Source organism: Manis pentadactyla, chromosome 5 (assembly GCF_030020395.1).
Source record: "Manis pentadactyla isolate mManPen7 chromosome 5, mManPen7.hap1, whole genome shotgun sequence".
Lineage (NCBI taxonomy): Eukaryota > Metazoa > Chordata > Mammalia > Pholidota > Manidae > Manis > Manis pentadactyla.
The window spans coordinates 61,993,302-62,018,281 of record NC_080023.1 but is presented as its reverse complement, the minus strand read 5'-3'; the positions used below and the strand labels follow the sequence as shown (position 1 = coordinate 62,018,281).

General features: G+C 34.8%; 1 protein-coding gene across 2 annotated transcripts in view; it reads right to left on the bottom strand.

The window, feature by feature from the left end:
- USO1 (USO1 vesicle transport factor) overlaps positions 1 to 24,980 on the bottom strand; it is a 106,142-nt gene that overhangs the window by 5,913 nt on the left and 75,249 nt on the right. Inside the window, exons 10-21 of one of the 2 annotated variants that reach the window (XM_036927514.2) lie at positions 24,547 to 24,687; positions 22,489 to 22,577; positions 21,553 to 21,707; positions 20,942 to 21,153; positions 19,517 to 19,537; positions 14,141 to 14,251; positions 13,700 to 13,818; positions 13,382 to 13,563; positions 12,953 to 13,074; positions 3,355 to 3,493; positions 2,263 to 2,426; positions 1,611 to 1,700 (exon numbers count right to left, since the gene is read on the bottom strand). In XM_036927514.2, coding sequence (XP_036783409.2) covers positions 1,611 to 1,700; positions 2,263 to 2,426; positions 3,355 to 3,493; positions 12,953 to 13,074; positions 13,382 to 13,563; positions 13,700 to 13,818; positions 14,141 to 14,251; positions 19,517 to 19,537; positions 20,942 to 21,153; positions 21,553 to 21,707; positions 22,489 to 22,577; positions 24,547 to 24,687 — 1,545 coding nt within the window. The remainder of the gene's footprint in view (positions 1 to 1,610; positions 1,701 to 2,262; positions 2,427 to 3,354; positions 3,494 to 12,952; positions 13,075 to 13,381; positions 13,564 to 13,699; positions 13,819 to 14,140; positions 14,252 to 19,516; positions 19,538 to 20,941; positions 21,154 to 21,552; positions 21,708 to 22,488; positions 22,578 to 24,546; positions 24,688 to 24,980) is intronic. The other variant, XM_036927515.2, reaches the window with a different exon arrangement.

Here is a 24,980-nt window from a genome sequence, read left to right as displayed (position 1 = left end):
ATATTACTAATATATATTATTATATATATTATAAAAAACAAAGCTGTCATTTTAAAACATACCTTTTTAACAACCTAAAATTCAAAAAGAAAATAAACTATAGAAAGTAAAAATCCAAAGGTTTTCTATGAAAATATCTAAAGTTTCACTGTGAGACACAGTAAAAATTTTTACTTGGGATTTATAAACTAAGGTTATATATTAATAACTTAACTGTTTAATTTTAATATAGTTCTAGTGTAGGTAGAACTTAATAAAATCAAAGCTGAATATTAATTTTCCTCAGAAGAACAAAACGCTGTGGACACATGTTGTAGAATTGTAAATCCTGGATGATAAATGATTTTTTAAAAAAATGTTTGATTGTAGAATCTACTCTGGAGTACACAGACATTATCAAAAGACATGGTTCCCCTGTGTACAGTCCTTGCTTTCTCAGATCAGCTATGTCAGTGGGTTAGAGACAGGTGAGTGAGTAGTAGGGGGAGAGGGAAGTCAGTCCTAGGTTGGTTAGACTGTTCCCTTCTTTCTTTCTTCTTCTAAAACATATGTTCCTTTTAATAGAAAGGAAGGAGGCAATGACAGAAGAAAAAAGAAAAGAAGGAAAGAAAGAATGAAAAAGGAAAAAACCCAACCTATTTAGGGATAATATACTAATGAGCAACTTGATATTTTTCTAGGCTTTCCTTCAAATTACTATGTTATTTAACTCTATATGTAAGTAGTTCCTTTCTCTTTTTCCTGTCCTTTTACTTAAACAAATGCATTTATTCTCATTGGAAAGATAGATAAGTCTGTACTACCTAGTTTAACAGGAATTTATAAATATATTAACCAAGTAGGAAAAAGTATAATTTGCTTTTCTAGATATCATAAATTACTATAGCAGGAAAAGTTTACTTTGCTTTTTAGCTGGAGTCATCTAACTGAAATATACAAGCTTTTCTTCTTTTTTTCCCTTTTCCAATTCTAAAAACCAACATTTTTTTGGAAAGAATGGTTTAAGCAAATCAACAATCTGATTTAAAATGGACAGAAGACCTGAATAGACATTTTTTCCAAAGAAGATATACTTTCATATACCAACAGGTACATGAAAAGATGCTCAACCACTAATCATCAAGGAAATTAATATTAAAACCACAATGAGAAACAGGCAGGATAATGAGAATTACTACTGACCTCTTATTTAAAAATGTTTTACTGTTACTTACCAAACTTTCAATGAGTTATCACCTACCCACTACACTTACTCAAGTAATTATCACGGTAAGTATATGAAAATTAGGCATAAGATTTTATAGGTTTGTATTTGCAGCTTGTAAAGATATTTAAATTTTCCTTAATTATTAGTTTGCTAATAATCTACAAATAATCTGAGTGAGATGCTGAGATCTGTAAAAAGAACACCACCGAAAAGTAAAAAATGCAATGAAAAGCAAAATACCATTACCATATAATTAAAATAGCTTCTGGATTTTCAAATGGCTGTCTTTGTTATCAAATTTTGGTTATACCTAATAAAGTCATTCTAGATTAATGAAAATGCAGGGCTTAACTCTATTAATTTAAACAACACAAAATAGAACTTGGATCAGCTGGAAAATTACCTGTTTTAATTCTGCAATTTGTTCAGAATCTTTAGCTAAAGCTGTCGCTGATGACTGTTCATTCGTGCCAGATGATGTTTGGGAAGATTTCTACAAAGAGCACAGATATAAACTATGAAATAAATTAACTCTAAAGAGACAGGAAGAAACAAAACACAACTGTACACATATAAGCTATGTCTTATAGATGTCTACCAAAATATTTTACATGAACATTAAAATTTCTATACTCAAAATAAAATTCCAATATAGTGTATACTGTCTACAACTTTTCCATAGCTAACAAATTTGTACTTACACCAAGTAATTTATTAAATCTAAGCATATACCTGAGGACATATGGAAAAAAAGCATAAAAGCAAGTACGTACTGAGTGATTTCCATGTGATTAAAGCTTTATAGAGAGATTTCATTTAATTCTCACAATGAAATAGATATTACCACCACCATTTTAAAGATCAGGAAACAAGTTTAAAGAGGTTAAATTATTTAAATTCAAGTGGCTAGGAAGCACTGAAGCTTTAGACAGTCTGACACCAAAGCTATATTCCAAAACCTTAATATTATACTTCAGCTTAAGGGATCGAGAAACAAGAAGGATAATGAGAATTACTACTGACATCTTATTTAAAAATTTTTAACTGTTACTTACCAAATTTTCAATCAAAGAGTCTTTTTCAGTCAGTTGGCTTTGTAAAAGTTCCTGGTTACGTTTTAATTCTTCTATCTCTTCTCGCAACCTACCAGTTGTTTCTGACTGAATGCCATTCATCTGAGCTCCATCACTGTAAGAACCTTGATGCTGACTATCTTTTCCTATTAAACAGGCATACAATTTGAAAAGCTAGCATGAAACTTAAGTTTTTCAATTTTGAATTAGAAGATTTAAATATGAAAATGAGTATCTACTTCCCTAATTCAACTACTTTGTCAGCACTTTTGTGTGCGTATTCTATTTTTGCACAATGGTGTATTGATAAAAATAGTGAACCCTGATATTCAGGGTTCCTGTAAAGAACACAGCATAGTCTTATTAAAACTAAACTGCGTGGTTTGCTGATCTAAGAGTAAGAATTAATTCTGTCAATTAATACAAGAGAAAATAAAATCCTTTTGAAAATCTTCATAAAGGAATAGCTACTGTATGGACTAAAATAACTGATAAATTATTCTCATTAATAAAGGAAATAAGATTTTTTTTTCTGGAAAATTTTAGTAACCTTCATGTAAATAAAATAAACTATATTTCTAAGTAGCTAGCATTCTAATTATAAGCACAATAGGATGATACTATTTATAAGCACTGAACTCTTATACCATATGCCAGACACTGAGGTAGAATTTTATGTATATTATTTAATTCTCAATTGACACTGATGCTATAAGCAGCTCTATTTTGCAGATTAGGAAATGGAAAGGTTAGATCAGTCATTCTCAACTGGGATGCTTGTAATAATTACTGATGCCTGGACCCAACCCCAACTAATTAAATAAGAAATTCCTAGTAGGGTCTCAGTGTTAGTATTAAAAAAAAAAAAAGACTCAGGAGATTCTAATATACAGTCAAGACTGAGAACCAATGGATCAGATAATCAAACAGGTAGAAGGAGCTTAGGCTTCAAACTCTGATTTACAAGTTTGTCACAGTGATTAAGGTTAGAGAAAGGCTGTTCCATAAAGATAATTTGGTTGACTATGTCCAGCTCTTGGTGACACCACCACAGGGATGGCTAGCTACACTTACCTAGTTGTACTTTAAGAAGATTATACTGATCTTTGTGCTGCTGAATCTGAGATGCTTGCTGTGTGACTGCTGTCTGGAGCTGTTCGTTTTGACATTTTAATGTAGAAACCTGCTGCTTTAATTCCTCAAGCTGCAGATCCTATGAAAAAAAACCAATTCAAGTTGTTTCAAATTCATACTAACTAGTATTAAGAAGATGAGCAAGTTAAAAATTAGAGATTATTTTGGGTCAGGTTGTTAAACCACTTAACACTTCTCAAATCATTCAACAATTAAGCAGTAATACATTAATGTGTGCACCAAGGTCAGTTATCACACAGAACTGCAAGATTCCAAGTAAGGCCCCATTATTAAGCACTAGGACACAGGCTGTGATCTCACTGCAGTTGCTGGCAAGGGGAATCAATTCTTAAAACTCCAGTTTACGGTCCATTAAACACTTTAAAAAATTAATATCAAACTATTTAGGAAACATTATATTATGTGTATCTATATTACTTTTTAACATTAAAAGACAATCACAGGAGAGCACATTTATAAGACCGAAAAAAAGCTTCCAACTCTTAACCAACCCAATATAATTAGTTGGAACAAAATCCATTTCTTTATTTCTTCTAATTTTTTTTCCAATTCAGGTTTTTCAAACTTGTCATATCAGTACATGTATCACTCTGTAATCTTTAATTTACTTACTATTCATCATAATTTTTCCATATTGCTAAACAGTTTTCACAATCATAATTTTTTAATGCTCACTTAATATCTGTATCAGTAGATGCAATATAATTTATATTTAAAAGCAGCCCTGAGGCAGCTTTCCATTTCTCTTAAGTCATAAATATTATTACAATAACTATGTTAGTCCATATAATTGTTTTCCTGAATTTTGAAGAATTTCCTTAGGAAAGATTCTCAAATATCATTCAAAGTTTATATATACATAAACATTTTATAGCTCTCTAAGCTTGTTGCCTAATTGTTAAATGGCACTTGCAATGGTTAAAATTAACTTTTTTAAAGAAGTCATTATTATAATTGTGTCAAATCACTCTTTTCTTCTTCCAAATCAACTATATTTATCAGCCTCAAGGGTAGGCTGTAACATCACATTCAAGTATTTATTTTCAGCAGTCAACTTACAGACACTGAGAAGTGACTGGTGGTTACCAAGGGGGAGGGGTTGGGGAGGATGGGTGGGAAGGGTGAGGGGGATAAAGGGGCACAAAAATTCAATCATAATTTAAGCACATCACAGGGATAAGTAGTACAGCATGGAGAATATAGTCAATGATTCTGTAACAGCTTGCTATGTTGACAGGTAGTAACTGCACTCACTAGTGGGGGTGAGGATTTAATAATGTGGGTAACTGTTGAACCACTGTGTTATAGACTTGAAACCAATATAAGATTGTGTATCAATGATACTTCAGTTAAAAAAAAAGTATTTTCCATTGCTCTAAAGATACTACATTTTACTACCTGAAAATGACTCCATATTTGTACAAGATATAGATGAAAAACCTTTTAACCACGGACACTTTAGTGATTCAAATCTGAATCATTCAGATGCTTCTAATTTCCACATTTGCTTATAGAATTAAAAGCTCATACTGAATGCTAAATATGCCACTATACTTGTACTTCTAGAATTTCAATCTCACCAAAATAGACTGTGGGTAAGAAAAGAACACACAGGAGGATTCAAGATGGCAGCATAAGAGGTGAGACGGAGAACTCCTCCCAAAACCACAAATAGTATAAAAATGTAGTTAACTGATACAACTAACCCTAAAACAGCAACAAGAAAGAAGGCTGAACAAGACTGCATACAGACCTCGCGAACAGAGCAGACCTCATGAAACAGGGTAACGTACAAAAGCCTTGATCTGGCGGGACCCCAGCACTTCCCCCAACCCAGCTCACGGGCGGGCGGAAGAGAAAAGGAGCGAGGGAAGGGATGGAAGCCTAGAACTGCTGAACACCTGTGGTAGGCTGGACGTTGGGGAGCTGGGACAGGTGGAGTGCTTGAGAGACTAAGATTCCAGCCATTTGTGGAGGAGGGGATCCACATCTAGTGCTCTGGGACAAGAGAAAGGCAGGTGGTCTGAGAGGCTTCCTAGCAGAAAGAGGGCTGCTGAAGGGGTGGGTTTGCACAGAGCTTGCTATGCGTGGGAAGGGAGAGCAGGACAAAGTTGTCTGCGCGCCTTCTGCCCAGCTGGTTGGGAACTTTGAGAAACTTCAGGCGCCCCATCCCCCTGGCTGCCTACTCAGCTCCAAGGCCCCCAACAGTGACATGCAGCCTGCTGCACCTCCCTCCTAGCCTGTTGGTACCGGTTTGCAAACCAGCAGTCATTGTACTGGCATTGGGCCAGCCACAGGGAGGCCCCGTCTACAACAGCTGGAGATGCAAAGCACAGAGGCTTACACCTGTGTGCTCGGTCCACTGGCTCTGACACTGGAGACAGGCACTGCAGACAGGAATCAGGAAACAGATCTTTCCTCCCCCCAGACACCAGCTCCGCTCCCCTATGACCACCAACCTCACTCTAGGGGCTGAGCAGCTCCAGAGACTGGAGCTTCTGGGCACTAGTGGTCACCACACAGAAATATGAAATGTCAAAAGAACATGGTTCAGACCAAAATCTCACAAACCCCAGAAAAAGGTTCAAACGAAACTGAACTCACCAATCTGCCTAAAAGAGAGCTGAAAATAAAAATCATAAACATGCTTATGGAGGTATAGAAAAATATTCAAGAACTCAGGAAAGAATTTAAGTTGGAGATTCAATCATTAAGAAACTCCATATCTGAAATGAAACATATAATGGAGGGATTTAAAAGCAGATTAGATGTAGTAGAAGAGACGGTAAATGGAACAGAAATTAGAGAAGACGAATACAAAGAAGCTGAGGCACAGAGAGAAAAAAGAATCTCTTAAGAATGAAAGAATATCGAGAGAACTGTGTGACCAATCCAAATGGAATAATATTCATATTATAGGGGTACCAGAAGAAGAAGAAGAGAGAAAAAGGGATAGAAAGTGTCATTGAGAAGGTAATTGCTGAAAACTTCCCCAATCCGGGGGTGGAGATAGTCTCTCAAGCCATGGAGGTGCACAGATTTCCCAATACAAGGGACCCAAGAAAGACAACATCAAGACATATAATAATTAAAATGGCAAAGATCAAAGATAAAGACAGACATTTAAAAGCAGCTACAGGGAGAGAAAAGATCACTTACAAAGGAAAACCCATCAGGCTATCATCAGACTTCTCAACAGAAACCTTACTGGACAGAAGGGAGTGGGCATGATATATTTAATGCAATGAAGCAGAAGGGCCTTAAACAAAGAATACTATACCCGGGAAGGTTATCCTTTAAATTTGAAGGAGATATTAAACAATTTTCAGATAAGAAAAAGTTGAGAGAACTTACCTCCCACAAACCACCTCTACAGTGCATTTTGGAGGACTCCTGTAGATGGAAGTATTCCTAAGGCTAAACAGATGTCACCCAAGGGATAGACAAAGAGCATAGAATATGATTTGTAACATACAAACAATGGAGGAGGAAGAAAAAAAAAAGAACCTTTAGGTTCTGTTTGTAATAGCACACAAGTGAGTTAAATTAGACTGTTAGATATTAAGGGAATTACCCTTGAACATTTGGTAACTATGAATCCAAAGCCTGCAATGGCAATAAGTACATACCTATTGATAATCACCCTAAATGTAAATGGTCTGAATGCACCAATCAAAAGACACAGAGTCACTGAATGGATAAAAAACACAAGAACCGTCTATTTGCTGCCTACAAGAGACTCACTTCAAACCCAAAGAGATACAAAGACTGAAAGTAAAGGCATGGAAAAAGATACTTCATGCAACTAACAGGGAGAATAAAGCAGGACTTGCAGTACTTGTATCAGACAAAATAGACTTTAAAACATAGAAAATAACAAGAGACAAAGGACATTACATAATGATAAAGGGTTCAGTCCAACAAGAGGATACAACCATTATAAATATCTATGCATCCAACACAGGAGCACCTACATATGTGAAACAAATACTAACAGAATTAAAGGGGAAATAGAATGCAATGCATTCATTTTAGGAGACTTCAACATACCACTCACTCCAAAGGACAGATCAACCAGACAGAAAATAAGTAAAGAGACAGAGGCACTGAACAACATATTAGAACAGACGGACCTAACGGACATCTACAGAACACTACATCCAAAAGCAACAGGATACACATTCTTCTCAAGTGCACATAGAACATTTGCAAGAACAGATCATATACTAGGCCACAAAAAGAACGTCAGTAAATTCCAAAAGACTGAAATTGTACCAACCAGCTTCTCAGATCACAAAGGTTTGAAACCAGAAATAAATTACACAAAGAAAATGAAGAAGCCCACAAACACATGGAGGCTTAATAACATGCTCCTAAATAATCAGTGGATCAATGACCAAATAAAAACAGAGATCAAGCAATATATGGAGATAAATGACAACAATTCAACAACACAAAAACTGTGGGACGCAGCCAAGGCTGTGCTAAGAGGGAAATATATTGCAATACAGGCCTACCTCAGGAAAAAAGAACAATTCCGAATGAACAGTCTAAACTCACAATTAATGAAACTAGAAAAGGAAGAACAAATGGGGCCCAAAGTCAGTAGAAGGAGGGACATAATAAAGATTAAAGCAGAAATAAATAAAACTTTTGAGAAGAATAAAACAACAGAAAGAATCAATGAGGGCAGGAGCTGGTTCTTCCAGAAAATAAACAAAATAGATAAACCCCTAGAGAGACTTATCAAGAAAAAAAGAGTCTATGCACATAAACAGAATCAGAAATGAAAAAGGAAAAGTCACTACGAAAACCACAGAAATACAAAGAATTATGAGAGAATACTATGAAAAATTGTATGGTAACAAACTGGATGACCTAGAAGAGATGGAAAACTTTCTAGAAAAATACAACCTTCCAAGGCTGACCCAGGAAGAAACAGAAAATCTGAATAGACCAATTACCAGCAAAGAAATTGAACTGGTAATCAAAAAACTACCTAAGAACAAAACACCTGGACCAGATGGTTTCACTGCTGAATTTTATCAAACATTAAGTGAAGACCTAATACCCATCCACCTTAAAGTTTTCCAGAAAGTAGAAGAGGAAAGAATACACCCAAACTCATTCTATGAGGCCAACATCACTCTAATACCAAAACAAGGTAAAGATACCACAAAAAAAGAAAATTACAGACCAATATCACTGATGAACATAGATGCAAAAATACTCAACAAAATATTAGGAAACCAAATTCAAAAATACAACAAAAAGATCATCTGTCATGATCAAGTGGGATTCATACCAGGGATGCAAAGATGGTACAACATTCAAAAATCCATCAACATCATCCATTACATCAACAAGAAGGACAAAACCACATGATAATTTCCATAGATGCTGAAAAAGAATTTGACAAAATTCAACATTCATTCATGATAAAAACTCTCAACAAAATGGGTATAGAAGGCAAATACCTCAACATAATAAGGGCCATATATGACAAACCCACAGCCAACATTATGCTTAACAGAGAGAAGCTGAAAGCTTTTCCTTTAAGATCAGGAACAAGATAAGGATGCCCACTCTCCCCACTTTTAATCAACATAGTTCTGGAGGTCTTAGCCACGGCAATCAGACAACACAAAGAAATAAAATGCATCCAGATAGGCAAGGAAGAAGTCAAACTGTCCCTGTTTGCAGATGACATGATATTGTACATTAAAAAAAACTAAACAATCCACCCCAAAACTACTACTAGGTTTAATATCTGAATTCAGCAAAGTTGTGTGATACAAAATTAATACACAGGAATTGGTTGCATTCCTGTACACTAATAATGAACTAGGGGGAAGAGAAATTAGGAAAACAATTCCATTCACAATTTCATCAAAAAGAATAAAATATCTAAGAATAAACCTAACCAAGGATGTGAAAGACCTATACCCTGAAAACTGCAAGACACTCTTAAGAGAAATTAAAGAGGACACTAATAAATGGAAATTCATCCCATGCTCTTTGCTAGGGAGAATTAATATTGTCAAAATGGCCATCCTGCCTAAAGCAATCTACAGATTCCGTGCAATCCTTATCAAAATACCTACAGCATTCTTCAATGAACTAGAACAACTAGTTCTGAAATTCATATGGAATGACAAAGACTCCCAATAGCCAAAGCAATCCTAAGAATGAAGAATACAGCAAGAGGAATTATGCTCCCTGACTTCAAGCTCTACTACAAAACCACAGTAATCAAGACAATTTGGTACTGGCACAAGAAGAGACCCATACACCAATGGAACAGACTAGAGAGCTCAGATATAAACCCAAGCATATACGGTCAATTAATATACAATAAAGGAGCCATGGATATACAATGGGGAAATGACAGCCTCTTCAACAGCTGGTGTTGGCAAAACTGGACAGCTACATGTAAGAGAATGAAACTGGATTATTGTCTAACCCCATAAACAAAAGTAAACTCAAAATGGATCAAAGACCTGAATGTAAGCCATGAAACCATAAAACTCTTAGAGAAAAACATAGGCAAAAATCTCTCAGACATAAACATGAGCAACTTCTTCATGAACGTATCTCCCCAGGTAAGAGAAACAAAACCAAAAGTGGGACTATATCAAACTGAAAAGCTTCTGTACAGCAAAGGATACCATCAGTAGAACAAAAAGACATCCTACAGTATGGGAGAATATATTCATAAATGACATATCTGATAAGGGGTTGACATCCATATTATATAAAGAGCTCACACACCTCAACAAACAAAAAGCAAATAAGCCAATTAAAAAATGGGCAGAGGAGCTGAACAGACACTTCTTCAAAGAAGAAATTCAGATGGTCAACGGGCACATGAAAAGATGCTCCACATCGCTAGTCATCAGAGTAATGCAAATTTAAAACCACAATGAGATATCACCTCACACCAGTTAGGATGGCCAACGTCCAAAGGACAAACAACAACAAATGTTGACGAGGATGTGGAGAAAGGGGAACCCTTCTACACTGCTGCTGGCAATGTAAACTAGTTCAACTATTGTGGAAAGCAGTATGGGGGTTCCTCAAAAATCTGAAAATAGAAATACCGTTTTACCCAGGAATCCCACTTCTAGGAATTTACCCTAAGAGTGCAGCAGCCCAGTTTGAAAAAGACATATGCACCCCTATGTTTATCACAGCACTATTTACAATAGCCAAGAAATGGAAGCAACCTAAGTGTCCATCAGTAGATGAATGGATAAAGAAGATGTGGTACATATACACAATGGAATATTATTCAGCCATAAGAAGAAAACAAATCCTACCATTTGCAACAACATGGATGGAGCTAGAGGGTTTTATGCTCAGTGAAATAAGCCAGACGGAGAAAGAGAAATACCAAATGATTTCACTCATCTGTGGAGTATAAGAACAAAGAAAAAACTGAAGGAACAAAACAGCCACAGACTCACAGAATCCAAGAATGGAGTGACAGTTACCAAAAGGAAAGGGACTGGGGAGGATGGGTGGGAAGGGAGGGATAAGGAGGAAAACAGGGCACTACGATTAGCACACATAATGTAGTGGGGGAGGACACAGAAAAGGCAGTATATACAGAGAAGACAAGTAATGAAATGATTCTATAGCATCTTAGTATGCTGATGGGACAGTGACTGTAATGGGGTATGTGGGGGGGACTTGATAATAGGGGGAGTCTAGTAATCATAATGTTGTTCAAGTAATTGTACATTAACGGTATCAAAAAAAAAAAAAGGAAAAGAACACACAGGAAGTTCTCATTTAGGGGGCTCTCCTGGAGCTCTTACACCTGCTTCAACCTGTGTACACCCAGCAGGGGATAGAAGGCGGTGCATAGGTGGTGCAATCTGCCCCACTTGGCCTGCCACCAGTATACTGTTTTTATGACACTGAAAATTTTAAAACACTAATAATCTAATTTTCCCGATAATACTGAAGCACTTTCTAATATTCTAAGGAAGGTATATATCTCAATGAGAAATTAAAGGTAAAAAAAACAAACAACAAGAAACACATTTTGAAGGAATGCAATAGAGGGTTTATGGTACTCAACAAATGCTAGTATGGGGTTTACTGGTGTCCTGCAAAGAAAATGTCAATTGATGATTTTGAAAATACATGTTTCAACTTATAATTATCCACTCTAATAAATCAGTTCCCTCTCTTGTTCTATCTAACTCCATATCATCTATTCAGTTGTGCAAAACAGGTATCTAAGGAATATATTTGAACCCTTCTGTTCTCTCACACCTGCATCCTATTACTACCAAGTCCTGCCAGTTTTATCCTCTTTGGTTTCCAGGTTCCCAGGTCTGTCTCCTCTACATTGCACAGTATGCAACTGCAGAGTCTCAGTAACACACATGTATTTGAGTTCTGCTTCACAAATAGACCCTGCGCAAGTTGAAATTCTCAAGATCTCAGATTCTTCATTCATTCTAAACTGAAGATCTGAACTACATTGTAGGGATGTTGTGAAAATTAAACGAGATAATATTTAAAATGTGCTTAGTGAGCCCTTAGGGATGAAATAAATAAAAAACAGTTGTCATCATCGTCAGGATCAGTGCCCCAACTTTCTCCCCTAGCCCACCACAACCACCTCCTTCTTAAGGCCCCTCCCTTTAGCCTTGGCTTTCCAAATTTTCCTTTGTTCAGCCAGTGTTCTATGTACATGCCAGAATACCTCCTACCTCTCTTCCCTATGTTTCCTTTTATCTGACTTACTCACAGTTATTCTTTTGTGGGATTGAAAGGGTTACATAATTCAAGTAAGGTGAAATCAAATGTATAAGCAAACATGACTTGATTGTTTTTCCCACACACTCTGTTGATGTGTAATCACAGACTGAGTGATGAGAACTAAAGCAGTTCTCATGGCTCGGAGCCACCTTCACACAGTTTGGTATCCTTAAGAAGCGTCGGGTCCTTGGGCTAGACTCAAGGCTGGATAATGATGTTTGAGTTCATTTTAAGTTCATTTATTCAATAAATATGAGAAATGCCTTCTCAGCATTGCTCTTGAGCTGTTACACCTTGAGCACCCTGGCTGGTCCTTTCAGGTCTTCAACAACTCATGGCAGTCTCCTCCCTTGTCTGCGGTTTAGAGGCAGGGAGGGGACCAGTACCTTTTAAGACTCAGTTTCTGTTTTCTCCAAGCCCCTGCTCCAGGTGCCTCTCAGTGCTGCCATCTCTATCATTAGACTTAGTATGTTATACTCTGTATGGCTCAATCATCGATTTATAGGTTTCTCTCCCCATGAGACTATGATACGGGAACATGTCTGATTCATGTCTTTACCCACAACGTCCTGTACAATGCCTGGCATATATTAAGCTCTCAGTATGGTGAATGCTCAGATGCTTTTACTTTTAGGAAAATGAGTTTTACTTTGTTTCCTTTTGTGTTTGAAGTGCCAGGAAACATTTTCCCTAAAGCAGAAAAGTACCATATCAGAGATGGTATACAATTATCAGTACATACTTGCTCCCGAATCATATTTTTGTAGTGAGTCACAATACTGTCATGCTGTTCTAATGTCTTCTTCACCTCTTCTTCTTTTTTATCTTCTTCACTGGACTTATAAATAGCCTTAGTTATCACACCTATAAAAGAAAGCTTATTAAAGTTTACTTTAAACATTTAGACTACTACTTTATTATTACGGCTTAACCAGTAAAAACATATGGCCTAACTGTATGACAGTTAAGACAGAATCTTCCCAAACTTACTGAATGCCAAGAGTCCTTCAGTAGGGTACAGACCAAGAGCTAGGAACAAACCTTGCTTTAGGCTTATTCGGCACATTATAGAGTATATTTATTATATTACATTATATCATACATATACATATATATATATAAAATCATAGGTACTTTCTAATGCATTTCAATATACATTTTATTGTCTTACCTTCAAGTTCTTTTACTAGCTTCGTAAACTCATGATCAAATATCACGTATTCGGGACTGGGAAAATTTGGCTGGGGTTTCTGTGATGCTCTGGAGTACAACTCATGTTTGCTAATATATCCTAGTTTCTCTATGAAATTCTCTTTGCCAATCCTCTTCTCTATTAGTTGTTTTAGTTTCTCTCTACAGAGATAATAAGCATATTGAGATGCTTAAAAACAAAATGTCAGAGCAAAATATAAATGCTTACTCTACACTGTATTTTGGCAGAAAAATTTATTATCTCTTGAGGATATTAGCAAATTATTTTTTCCCTTACTTCTTGTAGTTCTCAAGTGAGTTATCATTGAAGTAAATTGAAATGCCCAACAGAAGGGCACATAAGCCTTGGACCAACTGCTCCTCCTCTCCAAGATTTTCTGCAATTTGTCCTGTAAGCTGAAATCTTTGTTAAGGAGAATAATGGTTCATAATTACTACAGAATTTTATTTTACAATCTGAATTCGATATGTATTTCATGTAAGAGTTTCTACAAGAAATTCTATAATATATAGTCAACATAAGCATAAAACAATGGTATACACACACATACACACAACACACACAGCTTAAGCAAGCATCATTACAACCTTAACAGTTTATAATAAGGTGGTAACACAGATCAAGAAAATTCAAATATTTGTGGCATAGAGCTACCTTTAATTGAGAAGAAATAAAAAAGATAAAAGATACATTACCTCACTAAAACATAAAGGATACAAATGGAACATTGGCTGAATTATGAAGAAAATGCGTTACTGCAATGGGACAGTTGCTTAGCCAGGTACAAAGCAACATTAGTAATCCAACTCTTGTCTGTATTTTGCTTCCCTGCAAAGATAAGTTGGCAGAAATTCCATTTTATTTTTTTTTCTTACTTAAAGTTGCCCTAAGATTGTTCCCATTTGCATAAAGAGATATTTAACATCTTATAAAAGATTTGTCTGGAATCCAGATTTTAAAAATTGAAAGAGAGAATGAATTCTTGTGCCCTGTATGGGCTGTATTTTCCTAAGTGAACTTAGAGCAGAAATTAGAATTGATTCATGTCTGTAAGACTATACTGGGTTATCTAACATACTATTAATGGAAAAACCTGGTCTTCTAAGGAAGAAATGTACAATGTTTCAATCGGAATTTTAAAAGTAAGTTTCTTACAAAAGGACAAATTCTACCTCCTTCAAAAAACACTGAGAAAAATACAAAGAAATAATCTCCAGAACTACTTAAATTCCATTAGGAGATATACTTTCTAATTAGAAAATAAATAAACCATGTTACAGACTCACTGACAATATGCCACATAATGAAAAAATCACAAACATAATGAGAGAAAAGTATTTATTTAAATTAGGTAAGAGTCCGAAACCACTATATATTACTGCCAAGTATAGTTACACAATATAGAAAATTAGCATGTCCATCAAAATTACATTTTCTAAATTTTAATACAACGCATTTATACCTTTTATGTGGAATATTCTCTTAGCTTATAATACTGCCACCGCCCATGTTACATTACATAACCTGTATTTTTTATTTAAGAAAAACAAAATCTGTTTGAAATGAAATGGAAATTAGCACAGTAATTATCATTTTGGATGTAATTTCAGAAAATACCCAAAATATAATTACTCAAAGATCTAGACAAGGAATGGACTTAAACATCATTGTTTTGAAAAACCACCCAGATAATTCTAATTTCATGAAACTTGATGTCAATACATTGGCCTTTCCATAACCTATTTCTAAGTATATTATATTTAAGATTTAATTAAACAAATTCCAATTGGACTGCTTCAAATGATTTGCCAAGTAAACATTAATTAGCATAAATTTAGTTTTACATGATGTATTTTTTTATTTTTTCCTTGCCACTATGTCATTGCTGTATTCACAGGCTTCATGTTACCCAAGTAAATTGTAGGTTAAAAAATATACAGTTATGTGCTGTAGAGAACTTGCACTTACTCAAAAAATGCAAATGTTTCACTGATGTCCTCTGGTTATATATACAAAATTTATTATTACGTGGCATATCATTTGCGCATACGAAATATACCTACATTGCACATACAAGGGCATCCTACCAAATCACTGGCTGATGTTTGAGTAAACAAAAATGAAATTAAATTCAAATTTAAACCTTCTAGAAGTATGCCTTTTGGTGTCTAACTGAAGAATAAGAACAGCAAAGTCAAACATAATTAGCAGAACCAGTTGAAAGATAGAATGGAGCACCCCCATTTACTATAGCAACAAAAGTAGATAAACATCTCAGGAATGAGCATAATCAACACTACAAAATCCATATAAGGATGATTTAAAAACACTCTTGAAGAGCACAGTAGTAGACATAAATCAATAGGAAGACACCAGGTTCTTAGAAAAGCTCAAAATTAAGATATTAATTCTATATCAATTCATAAAGTTTATGTGATCCAAATAAAAATACCAGCAGGTTTTTTTCTCCCCCCTTGCCACCACCCCTGGAGCTAAACAGCCTGGTTCTCAAGTTCGTAAGGGAATAAAAAACACGAATAACTATGGAAACTGTAAAAATACGAAAAAGGGCAAGGAGCTGATACTAGCTCATAAACAGACACGATTCACGGGATTGAATAGAAAGCTCAGAAATGATCCATCTACAAAGCTTGGGTGAAACACCACACAAAGCATATAACCATCACTGGGTTATAGTTGGGAGAATTAGACAACTATCTAAAAAAGATCAGAGGATCATTTTAATCAAAGGAATAAAAATCTAAATGCAAAAAACGAAATAAAAAATATGAGATGAAAATATGGGCAAATTCCTTAAAATCGTCAAGCGGTGGAAGGCCTTTCTAGACTTAAAATGTAGAAGTGATAAAAGAGAAGTCTGATACCAAAATTTAAAAAAAATCCAAAACACCAGGGTCAAAAGACAAATGACATATCAGGAAAAATATTTGGAACTTATCACTGACAAGGGTTAACTTCTTTAATATAAAATTAGTTCGTATAAAGTAGAAAATGATTAACAACCCAACAGAAAATTGGGCTGATAACATGAAATAAAGGAGAATTCACAGAAAAAATTCAAATGGTATATAAGCAGAGAGAAAGCTATTCAGCCTTTCAGAAAGAGAAATGAAAATTAAAACTCACTGAGATATCTTTCACCTCTCCACTGACTGGCAAAAATACAAGCCTGACAACAGGCTATATTGGTGAGGCTGTGAGGAAACAGATGATCTAGTATACTGCAATTTTATTTCACTTTGCTAATGGAAGTGCAAAATGGTATTAAGTGAAAAAACCAAGGTGCAGAACAACAGATATGCATTAAAAAAAGCACTTGAAGACTATAGAAAAAATGAGTAACAGGAAGCAGGGAACTAGGACAGGAGTGGGGCCAAGACTTCTTAGTGTATACCTTTTCATATCATTTTGATTTCTAAACCATGTGTTACCCATTTCAAAAGTATATACCTATATTATTAAAGGCCTGAAGTTTTAATTCTGTAAATGGTAGTATGGTGTTAATAAAAAGGACATTTGGTTGGGAAGTAGAAGAATAAAATTTTCTACTGTCCTACCTTGTACAGGTTCAATATGCTCTGTGGGCCCCAATTTTCTCATTTAGTGAACAGAGGCTGTTGGATTAAATGACCTCAAACATACCAGTTCAGATAGGCTCTGAAGCCAGGATATCAGGATTTATATCTTGGTTCTAAAACTCAATAGCCATCAAGCCTATGGCAACTCAATTAACTTCTCTTCCTTATCTTTAAATAGAAGCAATATCACATAGGATTGTGGAGTGGATTACATGGGTTAATACACATAAAGAACTTAGAACAGTGCACCGTACAAGTGTTCTGCAAATGTTATAAACTATTATCATCCTTTTTAGCTTTGCAATTTTGACTCTCTACCTACTAGGATATTAAACGTAGAACTAATGCCCCAAATTTAAAATAGATGGCAGAATAAAGTAAGTTTGAACTGGGAAAAGAAAAAAACAATATAATTACTGGGATAATTTTTTTAAACCTTAAGTGAAATACCAGTAGTCCTTGCTTTGCTGCATTAGTAGAAATCCACACACACTGGAAACATGCAAATTGAGAACTGTGTAATAATGCTCTTTTGTACAGACAATTCTGATGTTCATCATACCATGATTTATAAGAGAAAGATGGGAATAATTAAATGTCCAAAAGTAAGGAGATGGTTAGCTAACCTATGATGTATCTATCTCATGAAATATGCAATCACATAAAGTGATGCTGATTTAATGTTCAATAGCATGGAAAACACAAGAAAAAAATGTGTAATACAAAATGTAATCTAAATGTATGATGACTGCTATGTAAATAAACAGTAAAAAAAAAAAGAGATACTAGTAGTTATCTTTGGGTACTAGAACAAGGGACATTATTTTCTCTCTGCTTTCTGTTTTTATAAATTTTCCAAAATGAAAAGAAAAATAAACTATTAACAAGTATAAAAATGCTGTAGTATTTGTCCAGTGCACCATCAGAAAACTAAGAATGAGATCAATCCAACAAAATCCTGATCAAGCTGCTCTATCCTTTCAAAAAACAAAATTAGAAATTGGGCATTAGAGGTGATCAAAACATTCTGTCATTGCTCTCTGATCTCTTGATGGATTCTTTATAAGAGAAACACCTAGAATAGCTTAAAAAAAAAAAGAAGCCACACCCCACTTTCGGACTAAAACTATTTATTTTGTGTATATATATATGCTTATACATTGGTTTGTATGTTTCTTGATAGGTTTAAGTTAAGAAAAGGTATGTATCTCTCCCCAGTCCCCAGAGTGTATGTACTGAGAAAAAACAAACCTGGAAAAAATAAATGGATGTTGAATTGTAATTACAGAGAATTCTGAGGGCTGTACCAGTACTAAAACCCAGATTTTAAAGAATGGAAGAGAACCAGAAACAAAATAATTGGGGCTGAATCACATCTTTAACATAAGCTATTGTAGCATACTTTCTAAATAAAAATCTCTCTTATTCCTACTTTGTGGATTCAGTTTAATATTTTTGCATTATTTAAAAAAAGCAAAAATTTAAACTTTTCTGTTCAAGTATTAAAATGAGGTTCTAAAGTATTATGATCAGATTTACTTTCTAGTTGTAGGTTCAGGTATAGAGAATTTATAGGAAAGGGGCATGATGGAATTTTTCTGGGATTATGAATATATTCTCTACCTTATTTTGGATGTCGTTATGGATGTATGTAACTTTTACCTCCAAAAAAATCCCCTTTTAAATGATTAACATATATACTTACAAAGTACTTTATTTATTATTGAATTTCTGGAGGCTAAAGATGCCAAATATGTCTGTGTGTGAACTATTACCATGTTAAATCACGCTCATACACAAAGATAAAACTGCTAATAGAACCTCAGTTATTACTACCCACACTATGCAACTGAACACATGCCCATATATGGATATTAAAGTACACTCCTCTGGCCTACTATTCCACAAAACAAAGCAAGCCAAAACCAAACACAAATCACACTCCCCCCCAACATACATCAAAAACTAATCCCCACTGGTATTTGTAGCATATGGGTTACAACCAGAATAACCCACAATATTTAATTTAAAATATTTCAAGTTATAAAATTATACTTACTATTACACATTTTCAAAAATCTAATATAAAGTCAATACATTCTTTCATTTATTGATTAAATGCAAAATTCTTAAATCTAAATTTTACTAGCTTTGAAATGGTTTCAGGGGAAATCAAGAGGCAAGCTTATATGAAAAAACATAAAAAACCACCAAAACCCCAAACCAAAGAATTTCAGAAAGTGCAAGCATCCCTGGAGGAAGCACAGTAGAGCTTCAGATTCTCATTCCCACAGTTCTTAGTAACACCACTACAGTATCCCATGGAGACAAACTGGAGAGCCACTTATGATAGAGATAAACTTGCTGACACAGAGAAGTGTGAGTAGAATATAACTTCAAACAAGCAGTTAAAAAAAACACTCAGCAAAACCCAAGACAAAGAAAAGCCTTGCTGTAAGAGGAAGATGCCTAAGCTTAAGCAAGTGATACATACCCGTCTGTTGATCTTATCACCCTGCAAATTATACATTACAAATTATTCATAAATATTACTGCTTTAGAAAAATTTAAATCTAGAAAAATCACTTAAATGCAGTCTGTCAACAAACCCAAGCCAGTAATTTGGCACAGGATAGTTCTAATCTTTTATAACAATACATATACGTTTCAGAGAAGAAAGGATGATTACACAGCACTGTGGTTACTTAAGAGTGGGATGACACAGCTGTCTTGAGGATGTCTCATTATGCACTGATTATAATTACAATGCTGGAGCCAAGTCTTCAGTGATGGTGGTCAGACAGTTAATTACTTTTTGACTTAAGAAAAGCTTTTTTCAACAGAGAGCAACATGAGAATGATAGGTATTAAATAAGTAAGGATACGAATATATTTGGGTAGTTTAAAAAAATATCATTAGGAGATAAAAAACTTTCAATCTAAGTAAGCCACTTTTAAACAAAGGGAGTTTTCAACTCCCTTTTCACTACAATTAATTTTTAAGTTTTCTTTTATAACTTCTTATGGATAGCACTAATATTTGCTTAAAAGCTCACAATAAAATAATTCAATGAGTGTGGCAAAATTAAAAATTAAGGACACAGCACATTATGGGGAGAGAGTAGGATAATTCCAGTAGATAGAGAAATTTTATACTTATCCACATTTTTTCACTCTCCCAGAGTGATTCTGAATGTTGACAGTTTTGCTAAAGCATGAACTTAAAATGTTCAACAGCAAGGCTGGCATATACGAGCAAATCATCTAATAGTAACATTCTAAATGCCTTAGCATACATACTTCAATGAAAGTGAAGGTTTCTTGTTCTCATTAGGAGTATAAAAAAATGCAAACATTTTTAGCTATGTTTTTCTACACCTTACTAGGTAAATTATATGCTGTGGAGTTTTGAGGATTTGAGAGCTAACCAACATCAAGGGGTATACTATTTAACTACACAAGCAATAAAGTGGTATTTTATCTTTGTTTTCTAAAAGGAAGATCAATTACTCTGGGAAGAGACAGACAGAGATAAACAGCTATGAAACACTTCTTTCTAATTCCTTCTATAAACTGACCTGAATTGAACTTCTGAGCAGAGGAAGAAAATGACATGCAAGAACACTGTAATTGATAATAAAAAGAAAACAAAAACAAAAAAAACAGCTTTCTGCCCAGAACATGTGTTTCCACCATGGTGCAGGCATTACTTTTTGGCAAAACCATTCTTATAAGAATATTTATTGCTTTTTCTCCACAAAACTGTTCCTGATTACAATGAGTTAATGAACAGTTAAGTCTTTGCCTCTTTCCTTTTTTACTTGCATGTACTAAAGACATCCTTAAATCCTTATATCACTGACATCAAGGTACAGCTAAAAACACTTTCCCCTTAGAGATGTTCCACTCACTACTTTACCTGTGAAAGGATGTTGGTGCACTGTTGCAGTAAAGAAACTGGAGGGTTGCCAATACTCGTAGCAAGTTGAACCCTGAGCAACTGTTCTTTCTGGGTAGCATTGTCTTGCAAAGCATGGGCAAGGGCCACAGCAGCATACCAGTTGGAAAGGGAGTCAGTAGAAAACAGGCCTCCACATAATAACTGACCAGCTGAGATTGAATTACCTGTTGCTACAAGATGGCAGTCAGATGGTAACAATATAAAAATTAATTGTTGTTTTCCACAAACACAAAAATATGAAACACTATTTAAAAATTTGTTAATCAGTAGTATTAAGTAACATTTTCAAAAGTCTGCTTTTCAAAACAAAATTAAACATGATAAAAAAGAACCCTGCAAGAAAAGCAGAACAAAGAGATATTAGGGCAGTCTAGGCATCAAACTGACTATGGTAATATTCCAGGAAATTAGTATCTTAATTAGAAACTACATTTCTAAAGCAAATCCAAGGAAATGCCATATTTAAATATTCTACTATATCCAGGGTCTTTTATTATTTATGATATATTTTATGGTTTGAAAGACAATTATTTACTTTTTAAAACAGAAATTAGCACGACATTATTTACCATCAATGGTAGAAGGCAGAAGCGTTGAGACTATTTCTCCTTGTCCTTTTTGGTTTTTATATAAGAAACACTGGAAACAATACAGAACAGCACAGCGCAATACGAATGGCTGCCTTTCATTAACCATGGACATGAGAAGTACTACAATTGCCGGTCTGTTGTGTTTAAAAAGAACAGAAAGAAACATTACAACCCAAGCACACCAATCAATAATTATAAATTTTTGTTGATGGAAGAACCATAACCAGAACACTAGCAAATTATTTCCATCTCCATTTCACAAAAAAGGTAAGTGCAACTATCAAATGATGTCACTCATCTGTGGAGTATATGAACAAAGAAAAAACTGAAGGATCAAAAACAGCAGCAGACTCACAGAACCCAAGAATGGACTAACAGTTACCAAAGGAAAAGGGACTGGGAAGGATGGGTGGGAAGGGAGGGATAAGGGGGGAAAAGGGGCATTACAATTAGCACACATAATGTAGCGGGGTGGGTCATGGGGAAGGCAGTATAGCACAGAGAAGATTAGTGGTGATTCTATAGCATCTTACTATGCTGATGGACAGTGACTATGATGGGGTATGTGGTGGGGACTTGATAATGGGGGGAATCTAGTAACCACAATGTTGCTCATGTAAGTGTATTTTAATGATTCCAAAAAAAAAAAAAAAGTAAGTGCAGCTGAGAGAAGTGAAGTGACTGTCTGCTTAAGGCACACAGCTAGGAAGTGAGAGAGGTGATGTCTGAACCCAAATACTTAAGTTCCAAAGACCACAAACTCTTTAAAAATACCAACATATCTTGTCAGATAATTTCTAGTTTCAAAACACCCAACTGAGCTTCTTAAAAGAATAAGATGTGTATATGATATACTAAAAACCCAAAGTAAGTTTTCACTTCCTTAGAGGAATCTCAGTATTTCCCATTTCCTACCTTGGCGGGGTTGAAGGTGCATTTACAGAAGCAAAGTAGTCTTGATTCACTTGACAGCCTCGGATAACTTCTGATACAGTGTTAATCGTCTGTTGAAGAGGGGGAAAAAAAGAAAGTTTAGAGAAAGTAAGTCAAGGAAGGGAAACTTTTTTTTTATTGAAGTATCGTTGATATACAATCTTATATTGGTTTCAAGTACACAACACAGTGGTTCAACTCTTACCCATATTATTAAATCCTCACCTCCACTACTACAGGTACAGTTACTATCTGTCAACCTAGGAAGAGGAAACCTGTTTTCAATAAAGAAAATGTTACATCCTTCTGCTTTTTGTTTTTAAGTGCCCATATTCGGACACCACAAAAATTAGTGATAGCATTATAATCCTGTAACACTTTTTTGAGGTAATATTTAAAAATACTAAACACAGGCCTCCAATTAAAAATAACACTTGACCACATTATTTAAAATCTTATAAAACTAAAATTAATAATATATTCTAAAAGATAGAATCTGTTGCTACAAGAAAAGGATACTTTAAACTAAAACCAGAGAACAAATATAAAATATAACAAATCAAATTTTAAGGATGAAGTTGAAAAAATATCCCTAAGAAAACAGAATTAAAAGACAAACTAGGTCCAATAATCTATTAATGGAGTTGAAGAATCAGAACAGAAAAGAGAAGATTATCAAGGAATATAAAAAATATCCTCAGAGCTGAAGGACATATGTCTTTGGCTTGAAAGGGCCCCTGTGAGTGCAAAAAATAACTGGGGTCAGTGGGAGAAAGGGTCTGCAATATAGCACCTCAGCAGCAACTTTTAGAAAACCAGAAGTAAAAGAAAGATCCCAGAAGTTTCCAGAGAGAAAAAACAGGTCACATAAAAAGGATTAAGATTCAATAATTTTCTGAAAGTCGAGTGTATTTCTAATTCTGAATTCTTTAATTAGCAAACATTAGGTAGAGAAATGACATAAAAGAGCTAAAAACACATTATCTTGATATTTACCCTTTTTCAAGAGTAAGATAATGAACGTAAGGTTGAGGGAAAACACCTGGAACCCTGGTAACTAAGGAATCCAAGTCAAGAGAAAGGTAAAAGGAGATGCTAGGAGGATGGCGAAGGAAAGCCCCAGGACAAGAGCTGTGCAGAAGGAGTGGAGGACAACTAGCCCACACTGGAACAGGAGATGGCAGGCTTCCAGAAAAAGATCTGGGATGGGGAACAATGTGTTAAGTATATGATAGTACTAATATGCACAGATACATATACAGAAAATCAGTAAAATGAAACTATTGCAATAGTTACTCAAGAAAGAGAAAGGGATATTAAAAAAAAGGGGGGGCTCTGTTTGGCTTAGCAGGGAATAGTCCTGTACAGTCCTAAAACTATAAACCCTTATCACTGATTTAAGTATAAATCACTGGGGTGACAAGAGGTAGGAGGATTTTACAATAGGGAAGGAAGCAGGACTTAAGGTAGAGAGGAAGGAGGCCAAAGAAACTATTTTTATTAAAAAACTTCAATTATTCTCTGTGCTTTTAATGTGCATGTGCTAATTTGAGAAAAATTAATGGGATTTAAATAAATTACCTTTTTTTCTTCAAACTAACTTTTTTTTTTAATAGGTAGGAAACTGAAAATGCCACACATCAGGGGAAAAAATTTACTACTCTATGAATAAATAAGACTATTTGGAAACTGAAAATGCCACACATCATGGAAAAAAATTTACTACTCTATGAATAAATAAGACTATTTGAGACTCAAAGCTTACTTGACTAAGTAATATTGTTCTCAAAGTTAAAAAACATAAATCATACTAGGCACTCCTGCTGAATACAATAAAATTAATGAGATGTATTCTAAGTCTTAACATTATATACTATTAAACTTGATGAATGAATACTCCTTTTGGAATGATACTGTTATCTTTATACTAATTATATGTGAGTAGGATCAATAGGAATTTAACATATAAAAATAGTTAACTATTACTTTTTTCCTTCAGTGATTTCAACTTCTCCAGAGCAGCCTCTGCCTTAAGTTTACCTCAGTCAGAATATCAGCAGGAACACCAGTAGCCATTAGGATAGTGCAAAGCTGCTGCAGTAAGCCACACTGGAACATAGCTTTCTGACAGCTGCTGGTAGCCCCAGGAGGGTTGGTGGGAGATACTAGTACACGAACAAGCTACAAAAGAAAGAGAAAACAAAATCTGTCTTTTAAAGATTTGAAATATCTTTAGGCAAATGTAATCTATATGAACAAGAAAGTCTTTATGAAGGATTCCCTCAGCTGCTCAGCCAGATCTAGGTGCTCTTTCCTTCATGCTCTCATGGCAGTAGCTCTGATACAATACATATATTATACTATTTGCTTATGTTTGTCTCTTTCAGGTGATTGTGAACTCCCAGAAATATAAAGTGCCTTGGTCACCTTTGTATCCCAAACAACAAGCATGGTATTTGTAAGAATCCATATTC